The sequence below is a fragment of the Zingiber officinale genome, chromosome 3A, assembly GCF_018446385.1.
Source record: "Zingiber officinale cultivar Zhangliang chromosome 3A, Zo_v1.1, whole genome shotgun sequence".
Classification (NCBI taxonomy): domain Eukaryota; kingdom Viridiplantae; phylum Streptophyta; class Magnoliopsida; order Zingiberales; family Zingiberaceae; genus Zingiber; species Zingiber officinale.
This window is the reverse complement of record NC_055990.1, coordinates 151908979-151928708: the sequence shown is the minus strand read 5'-3', so window position 1 is coordinate 151928708 and position 19730 is coordinate 151908979. Positions and strand designations below refer to the sequence as shown.

At 51.9% G+C, this 19730-nt stretch overlaps 1 protein-coding gene across 2 annotated transcripts; it reads left to right on the top strand.

Moving 5' to 3' along the window:
• Nucleotides 1-12332: 12332 nt before the first annotated feature.
• On the top strand, nucleotides 12333-14030 carry LOC122052839 (IRK-interacting protein-like). 2 transcript variants are annotated; one of them, XM_042614568.1, is made up of 2 exons: nucleotides 12333-12516; nucleotides 12621-14030. In XM_042614568.1, exons 1-2 carry the CDS (start codon nucleotides 12442-12444, stop codon nucleotides 13953-13955), a joined length of 1410 nt encoding a protein of 469 aa, XP_042470502.1. In that variant the 5' UTR covers nucleotides 12333-12441; the 3' UTR covers nucleotides 13956-14030. The 2 variants fall into 2 exon arrangements, with proteins under 2 accessions (XP_042470502.1, XP_042470501.1); XM_042614567.1 differs by having other exon boundaries at nucleotides 12334-12516; nucleotides 12609-14030.
• The last annotated feature ends 5700 nt before the right edge of the window (nucleotides 14031-19730 follow it).

Genomic DNA, 19730 nt, shown 5'->3' with positions numbered 1-19730 from the left:
GTCTGAGTGCCGTGCAACGAGCGGTCGAGCTTCAGCAAGAGAACGCGGCGCTCAAGGCACGTCTTCAGGAACTAAAGCACCCTGCGGCTTCCTCAGTTCCTCCCGAGCCTTCTCTTGGAAGCTTGGATGCTTATCTGCGTGCCGCCGGGGAGTCGGCGGTCTCTGCTCGGGCCATTTCCCATGCCGCCTTCAATAAACTTCAATAGCTGGAGGCGGATTTGAAGACAAGTGAGTCTTCCTTAGCTTCTGAAGTGGATCGTCATCAGGCGACAGTTTCTGAGCTGAAAGCCAAAGAGGCAGAGCTGCTCTCCCAATCAGAGGAGTTGACGCTTCTACGGCAAGGTCAGGAGTTCTTGCAAATGAGGTTGGCTGATGCCCAGGCCTTGGCTAGTGCTGCTGCTGCCCGAGAAACAACCATGCGGACTCAATGGGAAGCGTGCCAAGCCACTCTCCAATCCTTGCAAGCAGATCTCTTGAAGGCCCAGGAAACGGCTACTCAAGGCTAGAGCGATTTGTCTGTGGCCCGCACCGAAGCTAAGGAGAACCGGAACAGTTTGGAGGCGTACCGGGCTGGCGAATCAGAGCGGCTAAAGGCGTACAGACTAGCCTACGTTCGCTCTTCCTTCTTTCTCCATAAGCTGGGACGCTGGATGGTCTTGTTGCTCTGTCATGGGGCTGCTGGTGGGGTCAGACAGGCCTTTGAGCAGGGTTTCCTGCGCTCGGCACCTCCTGCCACCTTCTTGGACACAGCTCGCCTGACCAGGGAGTTGCCGCAGGACACCTTCCCTTCTTTCGAAGCAGATGAGGGACTTTTCCTCTTGGAGGCTCCTCCCCCTGCGGCCGATCCAGCTCCCGGGGATATCTCTGCCCAGGCCCCTCTCGTTGCCGCATCTGATGTGTCCGCTGATCCTGCATCTCCCGACACAGCGCCAGCCGACCCCGGGCTCCTTCCTTCGGCTTCCGTTGACTCAGCGCCTTCTCTCCCGGATGTCGTATGAGGGGTGATGCATTGCAATATTCTCCTTTTATGTGTTGATGTCGAACCTTCTGTGATTGTAATTGTTGGTGTGGTCGTCTTGAACTCCGGCTAATTGTCTCGCTTCCCCTGTATGCATCCTTAGCTTGTTTCTTTCTTTAGTAGGTCGCCCTTGGCTTTGTTAGATCTCCACTAATCTGCTCGCCCTTGCTTATTTTGCACGCTTTGTTCGACTACGTAGTTCTTCCTCCGATAGTTGCCTTTATACTTAGCCCGACCAGGGCCAACTTTTACCTCTCATGTCCCTGAAGCCTGCTGACCTGCTCTACCCGTCTTCCTGACGGCCCTTCCGTACACTTTTGTCTTGGTTGGAGCGACCTCGTTAGGGGACGCTTCATATCTCGTGCCCATGACTTTCCCATAATGCCCCCTGGTTATATTTCCGAGGATCATCATAGGGCATTTCCAATCCATTTCCGCCCCCGCATCGACCGTCCATTGTCAACGTACGAAAATGTCCTTCCTCCGCAATACCTATAAGTATCTTCTGGCTTGCTCCCTTCCGTTATGATTTGCCCTCACCACAGAGCACCCAAGCGTCACCGCCGCCGACTGTTTCTTCCCGAGACTGCGCTGCGCTCCTCCTTTTTTCCCAGCCTCCTCTGTTCGCTTGCTCTTTCTACCTCCTGAAATAATCTTCCTTGAAATGGCTTCTCCTACTTGGGTTTCCTTGTTGGCGGAGCATTTCCCTGACGCCTCGCCTCCACTTTCGCTGAGTTAGATTGGGATGACCTATGGTACACTTATGAAATCCCTACTAGCTTTCGCCCCATCATTTCTACTGGTGTGAACTTGTACTTCGACCCTCCGCCTGGTTCGTGTACTTTCTTTACCGAACAATTCGTATCTGGCCTTCGTCTGCCCCCTCATCCTTTTTTATCTGGAGTGTGTCGCTACTTTAGGATTCCCCTAGGTCAGCTGACTCCCAATTCCATAAAGATTCTATGTGGCTTCGTGATACTCTGCGAAGTTTGTGAGGTTTCCTGGTCAGCCCCCCTTTTTCATTGCTTCTTCACTCTTGCTCGGCGCGCCGATGGTCTTTTTGATTTCCGAGCCCGTAGCCAAACTGCTTTCTTTTCTCTTCTCCCTTCTCCCAGTGCTAACTGGAAGAAAAAGTTCTTTTTTCTACGATTTCCGGAGGAAACAGACTGGCCCATGTATTGGCAACCTGAGCTGCCTCTGACTCCGGCGCTGGACGAATTCCACATGGATCTCCCCTATGCTGCGGACGCTACTCGAATGGAGAATTGGAGCTTAAATTTGACAAGACTGCTAACCGAGGACATGCTTTCTTTTTTCAGGCTGAGCCACTCTACCTCTGACACACCGTGCTCCTTAGGTAAGTTCGTGTTGAGTGCCTCCTTTCCGATCACTTTCCCTGTGAAAATGGCTTCTCATGGTGGCACCTTCAGCTGAGGTCTTGCATCATGCGTCCGAGGTTCTGCCTCTTGACGACCTGGAAATACTGCGGCGCGGTCGGGCAATTTTGGCTAGGAGGCTACTCCCCCATCACGGATCCGCTTCACTCGGGGCTGCGGCTCAGCCTGCTCCCAGCCCTGCCTCACACGCCGCTTCTCCTCCGCCTGCCGCCTCAAGCCGAGGTCGGGGTTGTGATCCAACCGGCCGTCCGGCCAGGCGCGTCTTCCGAGGAGCCCGCCGGGCCTCCGGACGTGGTCGTGCAGCTCTTCATCGCGCAGGTCTGAGTTCCTCCGGCCGGGGCACCACAGACAGGGCTGCGGCAGCCTCTTCACAGGGTCGGCCTCGCTCTGATGACTCTGACTCTGATAACCAGCACCTGCTTCACAGACGGCGACGAAGACCAGGTCTGACTTCATTAACGCTTGATTCTGTTGCTTATACTACCACATTGTCCCTTGTTGCCGTCGTGACTGGCTATGACATCACTTCCCTCTTCATTTTTGTTTCCTTTATCTGGCAGCCTCTCCCAACTCCTACAGGGGACGACCCGCTGCGTTCCGCTCTACCCCTACTACAGCAGAGGAAGACAACCCAGGCGCTCATCCAAACCCCGCACCAATAGAGCCCGTTCCTGCACAACCTCCTGCTCCTCCTGGTGCTGACGCCGGCCCTTCTCAATCTTCCTCCTCCGCCCGCCATCGTTACAGGACCACCATCCCCTCTGAAGCTGCTCTAGCTAGGCGGCCTGACGCCCCCACGGGCCTTTTGATGATGAAAGGCTGCCTCCGCAGTTTGTGGGCAGAGAGTATGGATCAAATGAGTGGTGCGCCTCCATTAGCCCAGATGGACAGGTTTTCGAAGTCCTGGGCTAAAGTAAGTACACTTCACCTTACACTGGGTATTGGCTTGTCTTAACTGAGGGTTACGTCTTCCATCCAGACTCATGCAGAATCTTTGGTGTTGAACCAATCCTTCCACACCCTCCATCATGAAAGCAAAGAACTCTGGGAGAGGGTCTCCGAATTAGAGCTGCAACTGAACGACCCTGCCTAAGCCAGCTATGCTTTGCGAGTGGAGATTCAAGCCCTAACCAATCAAACCGACCGTCAGAAACGATCCCTGACACAGGTGAAAGATGAGCTCCGAGCCATGAGGGAGGAGAGAACTGCATCTGAGGTGGGTTATCGGCAACAACTAGCCCACCAAGCTCAAGAGATACAGTCCAAGGATACCCTTCTGCAGGAGAGGGGCGAGAGATTGGAGGTTCAGGCAGCTCAACTGGAGACTCAAGCAGCTGAACTGAGGGCTCTGAAAGCATAACTGTCCCAGTCCCGAGCGGCTCTGTCGGGAGTATCCACCGCCTTGGCCGTCTATCAAGAAGGAGAAGAGGACCGTTGCCTGCGAAGTCGAATGTCCTATCTGACCTCTTCCGACTTTTTATCCCAGGCTGGGGCACGCTTCTCTGCGACCATACCATACACGGCGGCCGGGGTTATCCGTCAGTTGCACGCGCAGGGCTTCTTGAGCTCCATCCCCCCCGCAGACTTTTTGGATCGCCATCAAATCATTCAAGGCTTTCCAGATGATATTTTTGCTCCTTTCAAATGATCTGTATCAACTTCTTAATCCGATGAAATTTTTACATGTACATACGTATCTTCGAGTTTTGGCTTGACTAACCCGCTATCTCTAGCCCCCTTGGCTGACCTGACTTACAGCAACGGGGGCGGTATCCCTCACACCCGATAGGGCCGTAGGTAGTTAGCACTCCAAGGTCGATCTAGCTTCCTTCCCTGAGCGTCTTGCAAATAATAGGCCCCCGATGCCAGCTTCTTGATGACTTTGTATGGTCCGTCCCATTGTGGTGCTAGCTTCGTCACTTCCCCTAAGGGCTTCACCTGCTTCCAGACTAGGTCTCCTTCTCCGAAGAAACGAGGGATCACCCTTCTATTATAGTTTTGCCTCATTCTTTGTCTATAGGCCTCCAACCTGGCCGATGTTTGTTCACAAACTTCGCTGATGAAATCTAGCTCAGCCAGCCGTCGCTCTGTGTTCCCTTCATCATACATCATTCTTCTCACAGACGGTATCCTGACCTCCAGAGGTACCACTGCTTCATTGCCATATACTAAATGGAAAGGTGTCAGACCTATACTTTCTCAGGGTGTCGTACGATAGGCCCACAAAATGCTCGGCAGCTCGTCCACCCAACTGCCTCCCGTGTGATCCAGCTTGACTTTGATCCCCCGCACTATTTCTCGATTGACTACCTCCGTCTGACCATTGCTTTGCGGATGAGCCACCGAAGTGAAGGCCTGAGTTATTCCGAACCCCTTGCACAATTTTTGTATTTTGCGCCCTTGAAATTGTCTGCCATTGTCTGATACCAATTTGTGAGGCAAGCTGAACCTGCAAAAGATATTTTTCCATAAGAACTGGATCACCGCATCTTCGGTGATTCTGGCCAGAGCTTCCGCTTCCACCCACTTAGAGAAGTAATCTACTGCCACCAGCAAGAAACGTCTTTGCCCCGTAGCCATCGGGAATGGTCCTACGATGTCCATACCCCACTGGTCAAACGGGCAAGACACTGTAGAAGTTCTCAGCAGCTCTGTAGGTCGGTGTGTTAGGTTCTGGTACCTTTGGCACGACAAACAAGTATTCACCAGCTTCTGCGAATCCCTCTGCAAGGTAGGCCAGAAATACCCAGCCAATAGTACTTTCCGAGCTAGCGTTCTTCCACCTGCATGATTACCACAGCACCCCAAGTGTATCTCCCGCAAGGCCTGGTCTGCTTCTTCCATGTTCAGGCATTTGAGCAGAGGTCTGGAGAAAGACCTTTTGTACAATTGTTCTCCAATCACAATATAAGAATGGGCATGTCTCCTGAGCATGCGTGCCTCTTCTAGGTCGGCGGGTACAATTCCCTGCTAGAGGAAACTTATTATGGGCGCCCTCCAATCAATTACTCCTCCCAGATTATTTTGCAGATCAATCTGAGCTATAAGGAAGGTCTGCGCTATGGATCTGTCCAGTACCCAAGTAGTCAGGGAGCTGGCCATTTTAGCTAGCTCATCCGCCCTTTCGTTTTCAGCCCTGGGAATCTTGGTGACTGTGACCTCTTTAAAATCTTTTCTCATCTTCTCATAGGCTTCCTTGTAAACTTGCATCTTTTCATTGTTTGCTTCGAAATGCCCGACCACCTGTTGAGTTACTAGCTGTGAATCCGAGTATATTACGACTTTGCTTGCCCCCACATGCCGACCCGCCAATAGGGCTTCATACTCTGCCTCATTGTTGGTAGCTCTAAAATTTTGCCGTCTGACCAGTTGCATAATATCTCCTAGGAGATATCAAGTCGCCTACACGCTTCCCGATGGGTAGTGATCCATCTACATAAATCTTCGGACCTCCTCAAGTGCGCTTGATAAACTTCATCAGAAATCCGTCGGGGCTTGTGCTTTGATAGCGGTTCGGGCGTCATGTATGTCATATTCCCTAGCTCGGTTGCCCATTTGATAAGCCGTGGCTATCTCCACCTTGGTAAGAGCTCGACCCATTGTCTTGTTTGTCGGGACGGTAATAGGATCGCCAAGAAATAGGGTCGGGCCGGGCCATGAGAACAAGTCAGTAAACCAACTTTTCGGTAGTATCTGAGACTCGACCCCTTCATAGATGATGAAAAAATACCGCCGTTGTACATTATCCTGCTCCTTAACCAGCACGGCCCCCACGGCCTCAGGGGTAGCTGACAAGTAGACCCAAAGAGGCTCTCCCACAACAGGCTTGAACAGCGACGGTAAGGACTCCAGGTATTGCTTTAGCTCCTCCAAGGCCTGTGTGCACTCCTCCGTCCACTGAAACTTGGCTGCCTTTCTGAGCACTTTGAAGAAGGGCGCCGCTCGATCTGCAGATCTGGAGATAAACCGGGATAGTGCTGTTATCCGGCCGACCAGCTTCTGTGTTTCCTTCAGATTCTGAGGGATCTGCATGTCACGAAGTGCTTGAACCTTCTCAAGATTGGCTTCTATCCCTCGTTCAGTCACCAAGTAGCCCAGAAACTTCCCTCCTGGCCCCGAACAAACATTTCAGGGGATTCAGCTTTACCCCATATTGCCTTAGAGTCCCACAGGTTTCTTCTACATCTTTTATCAGACTGGACGCCAGGGAGGATTTGATCAGGATGTCATCAACATAGACCTCTACGTTCTGCCCGATTTGACTCCGAAAAACTTTGTCCATCATCCTTTGGTAGGTAGCTCCAGCGTTCCTGAGCCCAAACGGCATGACAGTATAGCAGAAAGTACCATCAGCTGTTATGAAACTAACCTTCTCCTGATCCTCCTTAGCCAGGGGTATCTGATGGTATCCCTGATAAGCGTCCATCATGCATATCCTTTCACAGCCAGCAGTTGAATCCACCACCTGGTCGATCCGCGGGAGCGGGTAACAATCTTTGGGGGTGGCTTTGTTGAGGTCGCGAAAGTCTATGCACACCCTCCACTTGTTGTTAGGCTTCTTCACCAATACGACGTTGGAAAGCCAGGACGGGAATTGCACCTCTCGAACATGTCCCGCCCTCCTGAGCTGATCTACTTCAGCTCGGATAATCTTATTCTGGTCGGCAGAAAAGTTTCTCTTCTTCTGCTTAACCGGCTTGGCCTCGGGTATAATATGCAGCTTGTGCTCAGCTACCCCTGGGTTGACCCCGGGCAACTCTTCTGGTGACCAAGCAAAAACGTCCCTATTGCGGATCAGGCACTGTATCAGCTCCGCCTTGAGCTCTGGCGGTAAGTCACTGGCAATGCGAGTGATGCTCTCGGCTCTGCCAGGATGCAACTGAATATCTTCGCAGGAGATAGGCTCCTCAGCAATAGGCAGAGGCTCCTCCTGGATAGCGTGTACACCGCCATCCTGAGTCCGCCGGCTCTTGCGTGCCTCCACCCGGACCATATCGATGTAGCAACTTCGAGACACCCTCTGCTCTCCCCTTACTTCTCCGACCTGCTCGCCTACCGGGAACTTGATCTTCTGGTGAAAGGTGGAGACGGCAGCTCGGAACTCATGCAGGGCTGGCCTTCCCAGGATGACGTTATAGGAGGAAGGTGAATCCACCACAATGAAGGTGCTCCTCCGGGTGCGCACCAATGGCTCAGTGCCCATGGAGATGGCCAGCTTGATCTGACCCATTGGTTAGACTTCGTTACCAGTGAACCCATACAAGGAAGTGGCTACAGGCTGGAGCTCAGCGGTGTCGATCTGCATCTCCTCGAACGCAGCTCTGAATAAAATATTGACCGAGCTCCCGGTATCCACAAAGACCCGAGCCACTCGGCTATTAGCAATAACGGCCTTGATTATGAGGGCATCGTCGTGGGGCAATTCCAGACCTTCCAGGTCTTGAGACCCAAAGCTAATAACAGGGCCGGAGGCCTGCTCGTGTCTGCATCCCACAGCTCCCACATACAGCCGCCGAACGTGTGACTTACGGGCTCGGCCTGAGTCCCCGTCAGTGGGTCCTCCTGAGATCATACTGATCTCTCGCACGGCAGCGTTGCCCCGGTTCTCCAGTTCTCCAGCATCTCTTCGGTCCTCCCCGAGGCCAGCTTGGTTAAATGGGCCGGCTAGGTCAGGCCGGGTCTGCTGAGCGCGCCCAGCTGCAGCCCATTCTTCGTCCATCCTCTGTATTTGGGGCGCCAACGCCGGGGGAGGCAAGCGAGATCGTGCGTCCTGGACCGATGATATGTGCAATATGGCGCTCCCCTTGGTCCAAGCCTGGGCGCGTGTACGGCGGCAACTCGCGGCGCTGGTCTGACTCCCTGAGCGGGCTGAGGGGCAGGCCTGGGTTGACCGCGCTGGAAGGGCTGAGCTGGCTACGGTGCTCTCCTTTCAGGTCAGTTTCCTGGGGCCATCGTCTTTTCAGCTTTCCTCCTAGCGGCCTGCGCTTCTTCCACCTTGATGTAGCATGAAGCTTTCTCCACCATATCGTCAAAGCTTCGGGCGGGGTTTTTGATGAGGCCCCTGAAGAATTCCCCTTCTCGTAATCCGTGGGAGAAGACACTCATCAGTATTTCTGAGGTGGCGGAGGGGACGTCATTGGCCACCTGACTGAACCGGTTGATGTAGCTTCGCAAGGGCTCGGTCAAATCCTGCTTGAGAGCAAAAAGACAGTGGTCGGTTTTTTGATACTTACGACTACTGGCGAAACGACGTAGGAAGGCCGTTTTGAAATCCATGAAGCAATTGATGGACTCCGGGGGCAATCCGTCGAACCACTTCTACGCCGACCCGGACAGGGTGTGTAGGAATACTCGGCATTTGACAGCATCGCTGTATTGGTACAAGATGGCCGCGTTTTTGAACATCCTCAGGTGCTCTTCCGGGTCCTTGCTCCCATCGTATTCTCCAATGTTCGGGGCTCGATATCCCTTGGGCAGGCTTTCCCTCAGGATCTGAGCCGAGAAGGGTACCTTGTCATCCGGATCTTCAGGCAGATCTCTGGCAGGGATTATAGCTTTTCCCTTTCCTAAATCCCGAGGTGGATGTAGAGAGCTCTCCGCCACCGACGCCGGCGGCTCCTCTTTCTTTAGACTGTGCTCACGGGGTTCGGCTCGATGATAGTTGCGGCGAGGCTCCCGAAATGAAGTACGAGGGAGTTCTTCCTGCTGCTTCCTCTTTGAGCCCCTGTCGGAGGCAAGAGCTGGCTCTCTAGATGCTTCGGGCGCCAGGCGAGGTCGTGAAACCGTTCCTTGTTTTTCAGAGGCGGCCTGCTTCCTGGCCTCCTTGAAGAGCTCGTACTCCCCCGCGGTCATGGTGACGTTAATCCTCCTGCTGGAACTTCGACCAGAGTCCTCCATCTTCACGCTTCGGATCAGGCTGTTGTGTTTCCCACAGACGGCGCCAAATTTGATCCCGTCCGGAGGCTGAGTCGGACGGAGGCTGGTCGAGGTGGCCCGGTGGTTGACGGAAAGTCGTAGGTGATTCGGCTCCCATGGGTGGATGACGCTGCTGCAGGACCCTGCGCACACTCAGACAATCTCCCCCCCCCCTTCACGTTAGAGACCGAAACCCAGGGAAAAAGTCCCCGGATCAGGCCCTCCGATGCTCAAGTCAGGTCCCTTTTTCCCCAGAAAAAACAGAGAGAGGGAGAAGCAAAACAGTTGTGGAAAAAAGTGACGAGAGAGTGTGTGCACGTACCTGCGTACCAGCATTTCTCGCCTTTTATGCGTGTCCTCCTGTCAGAAAACGTTAGACACTGGGCTTTGTCGCCTCGTTCCGGACATCTGTCGTGCTCCTATTTGTCATGCAGGCATCTTTCTGTTTAGGAACCTCCGCCTTCACACATAGGTTTTGTCTTGTAGTGAGGGACAGCTGGCAGGCTACTACTGGTTATGAGGGCATCTTTTCGTTTTAGGAACCTCCGCCTTCGCCCGCATTGTTGATATGTAATGATTCTTCTCGACGGACCGTTGAGATTCTCCGCACCCGTACTACTTAGCTCCTCCGATCCATTGCGTCCTGCACCGGCTCGCACCCGTGGTTTGCATTTCCGGGCCTCCAAATCGCAGACCTGCAGCCCTAGCTGTCTAGACACAGCTATGCTGATCTCGACCTGCATCCTGTGCTTTGTATTTCCTGGCCCTCCACCACAGGCCTGTAGCTCGAGTTGCCTCTGCTTAGCTCTGCCGATCCCGACCTGCATCCTGCGCTTTGTATCTCCTGGCCCTCCACCGCAGGCCTGTAGCTCGAGTTGCCTCTGCTTAGCTCTGCCGATCCCGACCTGCATCCTGCGCTTTGTATTTCCTGGCCCTCCACCGCGGGCCTGTCGTCTCTCTTCGTTCTCCTACTGCTTCGCGCCCTCGACCAGCAGATCTGTCAGGCCTCTGGCTATCCCCTATGCTCAACTCTGACCGCCTCGTCAGCCTGACTATTTGACTGCCAAGTCGCCTTGACTATTGACTGCCACATCTTCTTGACTTTTGACCGTCATATGGCCTTGACTTTTCTAACCCTTTCCTCATGGGCCCCTCCATTACCAACCGTATCAGACACGGATGCCGGGATATAATATCGGCACGTAGACCGGGATATGATATTGGCACGTACACTGGGATATGACATCGGCACGCAGACCGGGATATAATATCGATACGCGGGCTAGGATATGATAACAACACACATGTCAAATAGTAGTAACGACACGAGATCTTGACATGACAAATCAGATCAAAGCACCATGGCAGTGAGGGCTCGGAGGCCCGATCAATGATTAAGGCTCGAAGCACTAAGGGAGTGCACAACAATGGAAACTAAAAGACTCGACCGACACCGAAGGTGTACGACTTTGGTAGATCCACTCTAGCAGCGGACGTTCTGCACCATATCGTTGGTGGAGGTTGCTAGCAAGGCCGACTTAGCTTTGAAAGTGTCGGCTGGTCGGAGCAAGGGTGCTAGTTGAAAGACGAAGGTGCGATCAGATGAGGTAGTAACCACCGGAGGCAGCGGAGGCCACTGGAGGAGTAACCGTCGGAGGCAGTGGAGGCCGCTGGAGGCGGCGACGGATGTGAGAGAGAGAGAAGAGGAAAAAGTGGTAGCCGCTGGAGACAGCCATAGGGTCATCGTACGCGAGAAGCAACCACCTGGAGTCGGCGACCGCTGGAAGCGACGGGGGCGAGGCAAAGGGAGGCGGCTGCTCGCGATGGTGTCGATGGTGTCGACGCGGAGAAGGGGAAATTGTCGTGCGTGCCTGGCGTCGGTGGCGGCGCGAGTCCAATGGCATTGACCGGGGAGAAGGGAGAAGGATGCTCAGAGGTGGTCGCCTCCTTGGTTGTGGTAGCGTGGAGAAGAGAGAAGGTGGCGGCAAAGAAGGCTTCTGCCGGTGAGAGAAAAGAGAAAGCAGAAGAGGGGGGTGGTGGCTCACCGGCGACGAGGGGGAAGGCGATGCTGGCGGTGGTGTCGTTTGTCCTGGGTCGCGGTCGCATGGAGCAGTGGAGAGATGGTGGCAGCGAAGAAGGAAACGCAGCCCTCTTTTCCTTCGCGTGAACACTCTCCTAAAATGGAGGTGCTACAGTGAAATGACTAAATACCCTTCACCTCTCTACATACTATATCATGGTAGATTCAGTTGGAAGAATGGGGTGACTAGTTGATGGAATCTAGTGGATTGAATAGGAAAAATTAGGTGACCAAGATGATAAAATCTGAATGACCGAGCCGACCAAGATTGATTTTCTAATCTCCTGATTTACAATTCCACTTGATTTTTTGCGATATACTCCCCGAGTATGGCGTACAATTAGAAGTTTAACAAGAACTTTCAAAATCATAGCTAGGCATCTCTAATGTTTTTTTATCGCCTTTTTCTTCTCTTAAGATAGTGAATTGAAGATGAATGATCTATACTCTGTTGCCTCTAACTGTTGAGTTTGTTCTCTAGGTATTATCTACCTTTGTTTTTTGTGGCTGCAGAAGCCACAGAATTAAATCAGAGCAGTGGAGCAGATACGACGCAGGGCTCCATAAATCAAAATGTCCTCACGCTACAATCTACACTTCGCCTTCAGGTTGCCCTGCACCGCACGGTACAGGACAGCAGCTCAGCAGCCACACCGCCGTGTGAAATTAAGGCTCCTGGCTATTTGCTACCATTTAATTTCACAAAAACAAAATATGCGAGCTATTTATATTTATTGGGATTTTGACTGAGAAATTATTGTTTCGGGAGTGAACAATAAAATAATTTTTTTTCATAAAAAAAAAGAAATATTTTCAGACGAAGACAACAAAACGTGTCCTGCTTATCCAACGTACTGCGTTAACTTAATCCCCCGACTATTTCTTGGACGCGAATGGGGAGAGGGGCCATAATTAAGCAGCCAATTTATTGCATGAAAGTGAAGTCGCCAGTCGCCACGCAGCATTAATAACCAGAGCAGAGAGGCAAACCCAGGCAGGCAAAAGAGTAGACTGAAGAAAGGCCATCGACCATGGCTTCTCCTTCCACCATGGCTTCTCCTTCCTCCTATTCTCTCCCTCCCCCTCCTCTCCCCTCCTTCACTTCTGTAATCAATTCCTTTTGTTTTATTTTCCCTTTAATGCAATCTCTGAGACTTTGCTTTGAATTGTGTTTCTCAATTTAGTTATTCATTGACAGATTCTGGTACAGGACAAGGAGGGAGACGGCGAGAAGGAAGAACGACATGAGCAAGTCAAGTTCAAGGATTTGCCTCGAGTCGAGTCTCACATCCCCACTCCACTCCACAGTGGCTCTTCCCTGCGGCCACCACGCCCCAAAACAGGGCAGGCTGGAAACGAGGTCGGCACCGTCTCCTGCAATAAGTGCCGCCCCACCTCCCGGGACAAGCTCATCGTCCCCCTCGACCCCTCAGCCACTTCCTTCCCCAGCCCCGGTGGCCTCCTGCGCTCCCTCTTCTTTCCCTTCACACGCCACACCCCAGCAACTGCCGCCGCCGCCGCAGCCGGTGATTTCCGCGATGACCGGTGGAGGCTCGTGGCGGCGGAGCTGTCGAGGAAGATCCTCCACGTCACACGCAAGCGCGACGAGGCGCTCCAGGAAGCTTCCCGCCTTAAGAATTCTCTCGCTGAGCTCGAGCACAAGGTCGATCTCCTCGAGTCAAACATCCGGTCCATCTCAAGCCGGCCGGTTCAGCCCGTCGCCTTCCCGAGTCAAGCCTTTCGCTTCGCAGTGGAAGACGCGCGCACCGCGATGCGCCACTTCGCGCGCTTGCTGATCGCCCACATCCGGCCCGTCAAGAGGTCCATGGACCGATTCACGGGCCTGATCCAGCCACTCGATCCCCGGGCCGTCGCCGAATGGCGGAGGAACCCGGGCTGGTTGCTCGTCTACACAGAGGCCCTGCTGAACCGGATATTCTATTCCCGGTTGGAGGAAGGCGACGACGAAGAATCCGGCCTAATCGACCCAGTGGCTAGGTGCGAGTCGAACCGAGCCGCGTACGAGGCGGCTCGGGAACTCAGTTGGGAGGACGTGCTCAGCAAAGGGACGCGACACTACAGCGAGGGGCTGAGCCGGTTCTGCGATCTGAAGATGAGCGAGGTCGTGGGGACGGTGGGATGGACGACTCCGGCGCAGGCACCGTGGCCGGAGGGGCTGCTGCTGGCCTTCTTCATGGCGGCGAAGGGGGCGTGGGTGGTTCGACTCATGACACGGTCGGTGCACCCAGCGGTTCCGGCGCTGAGGGCGGAGCGAGGGGCAAGGTTCGACGAGCGGTTCATGGAGGACGTGGCGAGAGATAGGGTGAGACGGGCGACGCCGGTGAGCGTGAGAGAGGTGGTGGCGCCGGGGTTTGACTTATATATGGTGCCACACGGGATTCTGAAGTGCAAAGTAGTGTGCGTGTATTACAGCAACAGCAAAGAGTGGAGTAACGATCACATTGATACGGTAAAAGGCGATTCGTTCGCCTCTAGTACTCCCGTTAATTCATCTTTAGAATTACACGGAGGAACTAAATTATAGATAATGATTAATCATTAGTACAAGTGATAAAGGCATGTGGAGGACTTGCTTGGACTTGTCGAATTTCAACTTCAAGATCTTATGTGGTAATATTCTATATCTCAACAATCACACCATCCTAGAAGACCAACAATAGGATTGAGAATGAGGGCAGCGGGGTTAGTTAGTATGATAGCAAAAGATGATCATATGATAGAAGGTCAATAATTACATTTGGCTTAAATATTCATGTTAAATGCTCAGTTTAATCTTCATATCGTAATCTTATTTATGTATAAACAACTGTAATCAAAGATTCAGACATCTACATTAGGAGCGAGCAACAAGATTTACAACAGAATTCATAATCAGCAAGGGCGACCCAGACTTTTAGGGCCTGGGCGAAAAGGGAAAAGGAATCTATAAGAAAATAAAAAAAAATACTAACATATAATTTAATAAACTTTAATAAAAAAATTAAAAATTAATATATTTTAAATTTGATATAAATATATTTCTTAATATTCTCCAAAGTATAACATCATACAAAATATATTTACCAAACTTCTCCAAAATATGCAATACCTATTGATCCTGTCCGAGAGGTCACAGACATTGGGGATGTAGCGCTCCTGTTGACCATGCATAGATCTCCAATGATACTAGCCTGCAAGTACAAAAGCGTCAGTGTCGAGTCAGGGAGTGGTTCCCCGGCGATGGCCCTCTGACGCTCAAGTCAGATCTCCGGCAAAAGCAGCAAGCAAGCAAGGAAACGAAAGTGGCAGCGTAACTATAGCTACAGTGGAATGAGCATACCTTCATCGAAGCTTGGGGTCCTTTATATAGGGCTCCCAGGGGTGCACGTGCACGCTCCTCGAGGCGTGCACGCATCTCAAAGCTTCCCTGATAGGACGTGTCAGAAAAATTTACTTGACACCATACCTCAACAGCCTGAGCATATCCTAACAAGACAGTGGAAGCTTCTGTCATACGATTCTCTGCCTGATCACGCCGCCGACCATGCTGTCTGTCTACTGATGTGCGTAGATTATATACTCCTTTATGCATGTTTTTACGCACATTTACATACTTTGAGCATGCTTGATCTATGCATTTTTATACTCCCAGCTTTCCTTTTAGCATATTTACTCTTTTGGTTCGGAGATCTTCTTTTTGTGCATTTTCTGTACACAGGAGTCGATTTGGTGAAGAATCTACATCTTTGGGCATGCATTGGAGGAAACGAAGGGAGAAAGCACCGGGCCGTGTACCTCACACAGCCCTGCACTGGTATGGAGCTCAGGCCGTGTGGAGTTTGGCACCAACAGAAGAGGAAGATGACATGGCCGTGTGAACCTCGCAGTAGTGTCAAGTTAAAGCCAACGGGCGAAGCCTTACAGGCGTGTGGGTCTACAGCAGTGTGAGATTTCCGAGACCAGCGGTGCGGTAGTGTGCACCACTGCAGTGTGGCGTTCTAGAGACTAAGCGGTGTGGCGTGTGCACCACAGTAGTGTAGCATTCGAGGCGGAAGGGTTACGGCGTGTGGAGTCACACTGCAGTGCAGCTGGCGAGAGGGCTGGACATGGCGTGTGAATCTCACAGTGTCACGGGCCGTGTGGCGCCCGATTCCCTCCTCTATTTAAACCCTTCTTCATGAATTGAAAGGGGATCTCTCCCCCTTTGGGAGAAAGCAAGATTTGGTGGTTTCCTCCCATTCTTGGGAGGATTTCTGAGCGATTCAAGGGGAGATCTCGACGATTTCGACTCCCGAGCGAGGATTGGATCCGAAGACGAGGCTTCTTCGTAGATAAGTTTTCTCTTTCCTCCTCTTCTTGATTTCTTGGATTGGGGACTTAAGAAATGCTTGTAATCTCTATTTCTTCGGGTTTTCTTCCTCGATTCATAGAGTAGATCTTGTATTCTAGGATTAAGGGAGTAGATCTTGTAATCTCTAGGATTTCTGGGCGATTCAAGGGGAGATCTCGACGATTTCGACTCCCGAGCGAGGATTGGATCCGAAGACGAGGCTTCTTCGTAGATAAGTTTTCTCTTTCCTCCTCTTCTTGATTTCTTGGATTGGGGACTTAAGAAATGCTTGTAATCTCTATTTCTTCGGGTTTTCTTCCTCGATTCATAGAGTAGATCTTGTATTCTAGGATTAAGAGAGTATTTGTATGATGGATTGATGTAATCTCTTATGGATTTGCCATTTTCTTGTTTCAATGACATTATCTTGCTTGTATCAATTAGATCTTGAATGATTGATGGTGATTTGTGCTTAATTCTCATTCTTGATTGATTGTTTGGATTTCTTATGGACTTTGTAAAGATAAACTCTCACTCGATCATCCGAGGGATCCACGTGACAGGTGCAAGCCCGTGTAAGGACGTTTGAGAGATAATCTTGAAGAGGAAATAGGGATATTCAAGAGAGTAGGATGGATTTTATGATTAGCTTCTTGTATCTTGATAGATTAATGAGTCGTGGGCTTCTACGTTGATATCCGAGGAAGGCATAGTAATAGGTGCACTTCTGTGTAAGGACAACATAGGTTCATGTCTAATTAATCCTATTTAGATACATTTCTCAGTCCTTAGCCGGTTGTCTATTGCAAGAGGGAACCGGCAACTTTCTACATGTTTGGCAATTGAGGGATAAGAATTGGTGAACCATTTACATTCAAGAAATCTTACAAAGAAACCGAAACTCCTAGAATCTCCCTTTATCATAACCCAAAACACTAAACTCTTGTTTGTTGATCTTTAATATTAGATTTGTTTACCTTTACTTTGCTTTTGAAACGATTGGATAGTTGTTTAGCTAATTCGCATTGAGATATTTCTAGTGCTTATTCCAGTCCCTGTGGATACGATAATCTTTTATATTACTTGCAACATTTCCGTACACTTGCGGAGCGTAACATCTACGCCACGAGTCTCGAGGGGGATATCAGTTGATCCTGCCTTTGTCTGCTAGTGGGCCGAGCGGGTGGGCCGCTCGGCCAACTTTCGTCTGCTAGTAGGCCGAGCGGATTGCCACTCGGGTACTTCCACTGTCTGGGCCGAGCGGGTCAGCCGCTCGGCTACTTCCACTGTCTGGGCTTGTTGGATTGTGTTTCCGTTTCGTTGGCTGTGATATGATCTTCGATCGATCAGGATGTCCGCCTGGCACATGTTCCGCCGCTCGACACATGACTTGTCGATCGGCGCTTGCTTTGGTGATAGTCTTTTGAGCGTTGAAAGCTCGGTGCGAGATCGAGCAGTCATAACGTCGGACCGACCATTCCTTAGTTCGACCGACTGATGGGGTCGCTCGGTCGGACGCTAGCCTGGGGCGTTGATCGCCATGACTTTGACCTTCCACGTGGCACTGACCTCTTGCGGGGCGGGGCCCTATCTTACCAGTAGGGGGCTTTTCATTTACAGTGTTTACCTCCAGCCGGGGTGCTTTCCGTGCGAACTTCGCCTCCGTCTTGACCATCTCGACATAGCAACGCCGAGCGGCCAACTGATTACCCTTTACCTCTCCTACCCAATCTTCCACCGGGAACTTGATCTTCTGGCAGAAGACCGCTCGGAATTCATTGAGAGTCAGTCTGTCCAAAGTGACGTTGTAGGTGGAGGAGGCGTCCACCATGATAAAGTTCGTAGCCCTCGTCCTTCGGAACGGCTCCTCTCCAAGTGATATGTCCAGCTTGATTTGGCCAATCGGCTCGAACTCATTGCCGGTGAACCCGTACAGCAGGGTTGTCATTGGCAGCAGCTCACCCCGATCGATTTGGAGTTGATCAAACACCTTCTTGAAGATGATATTGACCGAGCTGCCTGTGTCAAAGAATACACGGTGAATGATATACTTTGCAATTACCGCTCGGATAATGAGAGCGTCGTCGTGTGGCACTTCAACTCCTTCGAGACCCTGGGGCCGAAGCTGATCTCGGATCCGCTCGCCTTCTCCCTGCTGCAGCCAAAGACGTGGATCTCCAGTCGCCGAGCGTATGATTTTCGGGCTCGGTTGGAGTCCTCGCTGGTCGGTCCACCGGCTATAATATTGATCTCGCCTCGCACCACATTGCTCCTGTTCTCCTCCCGAGTGGACGGTCTGCTTCGCTCGTGTGCGGCTCGGTCGGGCTCAATGTTTCTTTGATGAAGCTGCTGCGATGATCTCCTTACTTCCTCTTATCATTCGGCACCGTGGTGCTCGTGTCACCGGTCAGGAGAGGGAGACCAGTGGTGATAACTTCTGGGCGCCGGTTGGGCGACTGAGTTGAATCCGCAACAATCGCTGGTATTGTGGGTTGCAGACTGATGGAAGGAACAGAACATGGGGGTCCATACCTTTCCTTTTGGTTTCGGATGCCCGGAGGCCACATGCTAAACTGCATGAGACCTTGCTTCCTGGTGTAGCCATATCCCTTTGGCTCGAGGTCCTCATGGTGGCTGATGGCTGATTGGCGGCCTCCGTTCGGTCAGTGCCGGTGGTTCGGACGGCGTTTCTTTCCTCATCGCTGCCTGGGCCTCTTCCACGTTTATGTATTCGGTGACCTTCTTCAGCATGTAGTCGTAGTCCCGAGGTGGCTTTCAGATGAGAGACTAGAAGAAATCTCCATCCACGAACCCTTGGGTGAACGCATTCATCATGGTCTCAGACGAGACCGACGGGATGCCCATGGACACTTGATTGAAGCATTGGATGTATGCTCAGAAGGACTCTCTGGGGCCTTGCTTCATGGAGAACAAGCTGATGCTCGTCTTCTAGTATCGTGTGTTGTTTGCGAAGTGGTGTAAGAAGGTCGTTCGGAACTCTTTGAAACTCCTTATTGATCCGTCCGGCAGCCTTTTGAACCACCGCTGAGCCGAACCGAAGAGTGTCGTGAGAAAGACTAGACACTTCACCCCATTTGTATATTGGTGGAGGGTGACAGCGTTGTCGAATTTTCCCAAATGGTCGTTCGGGTCGGTTGGCCCGTTGTATTCCCCAATCGCCAAGGGAGCCTAATGCCTCGGTAGTGGATCTTGCAGTATCTCCTCGGAGAACTGACGATTGATCTGCTCTGGAGACAAGTCAGTTCGGGGCGCTTTTCCTTTCCTCGCCCCGAACAGGCACTTCATCTGAAGAACTCTTTTCCTGATTAGCTTGAGCGATCTCCGAGGGTGTTTGAAACAAGACTCGGTGGAATGGAATAAGCGTGGGGGAGCCTCCCCATGAGTGCAGGTCGGCCCTTTATTCTGCCCCCAGATGGACAGTTGCTCTGGTCGGTCTTCATGGGCCGCTCGGCCTCCCGAGGCCGATGTTGCTTGTTTAGCCAGCCGATCGGCTATCGCTTTTTACTGCTACTGCTCGACTAATTTTGCCGCTCACGATTGTACAAGTGCGTCGAGCTCATCTTGGGTGAGCATCACCGTGTGAAGGCATCCAGCTTCTTCCATCCTCTCGGCTCGGATGCAAGTGCGTCCCACAGATGACGCCAAATTTGATCCTATCCGAGAGTCGAGGTGACAGACACTGGGGATGTGGCGCTCCTGTTGACCGTGCGTGGATCTCCGATGAGACTAGCTTGCAAGCACAAAAACGTCAGTGCCGAGCCAGGGAGTGGTTTCCTGGCGATGACCCTCCGACGCTCAAGTTAGATCTCCGGCAAAAGCAGCAAGCAAGCAAGGAAACGAAAGTGGCAGCGTAACTGTAGCTACAGTGGAATGAACATACCTTCATCGAAACTTGGGGTCCTTTATATAGGGCTCCCAGGGGTGCGCGTGCACACTCCTCGAGGCGTGCACGCATCTCAAAGCTTTCCC

Coding starts and splice junctions, on each gene's coding strand:
- LOC122052839 (XM_042614567.1), top strand. CDS start 12,442: ATGGCTTCTCCTTCCACCATGGCTTCTCCTTCCTCCTATTCTCTCCCT. Junction 12,517..12,608: donor CTCTCCCCTCCTTCACTTCT/GTAATCAATTCC, acceptor ATTCATTGACAG/ATTCTGGTACAGGACAAGGA.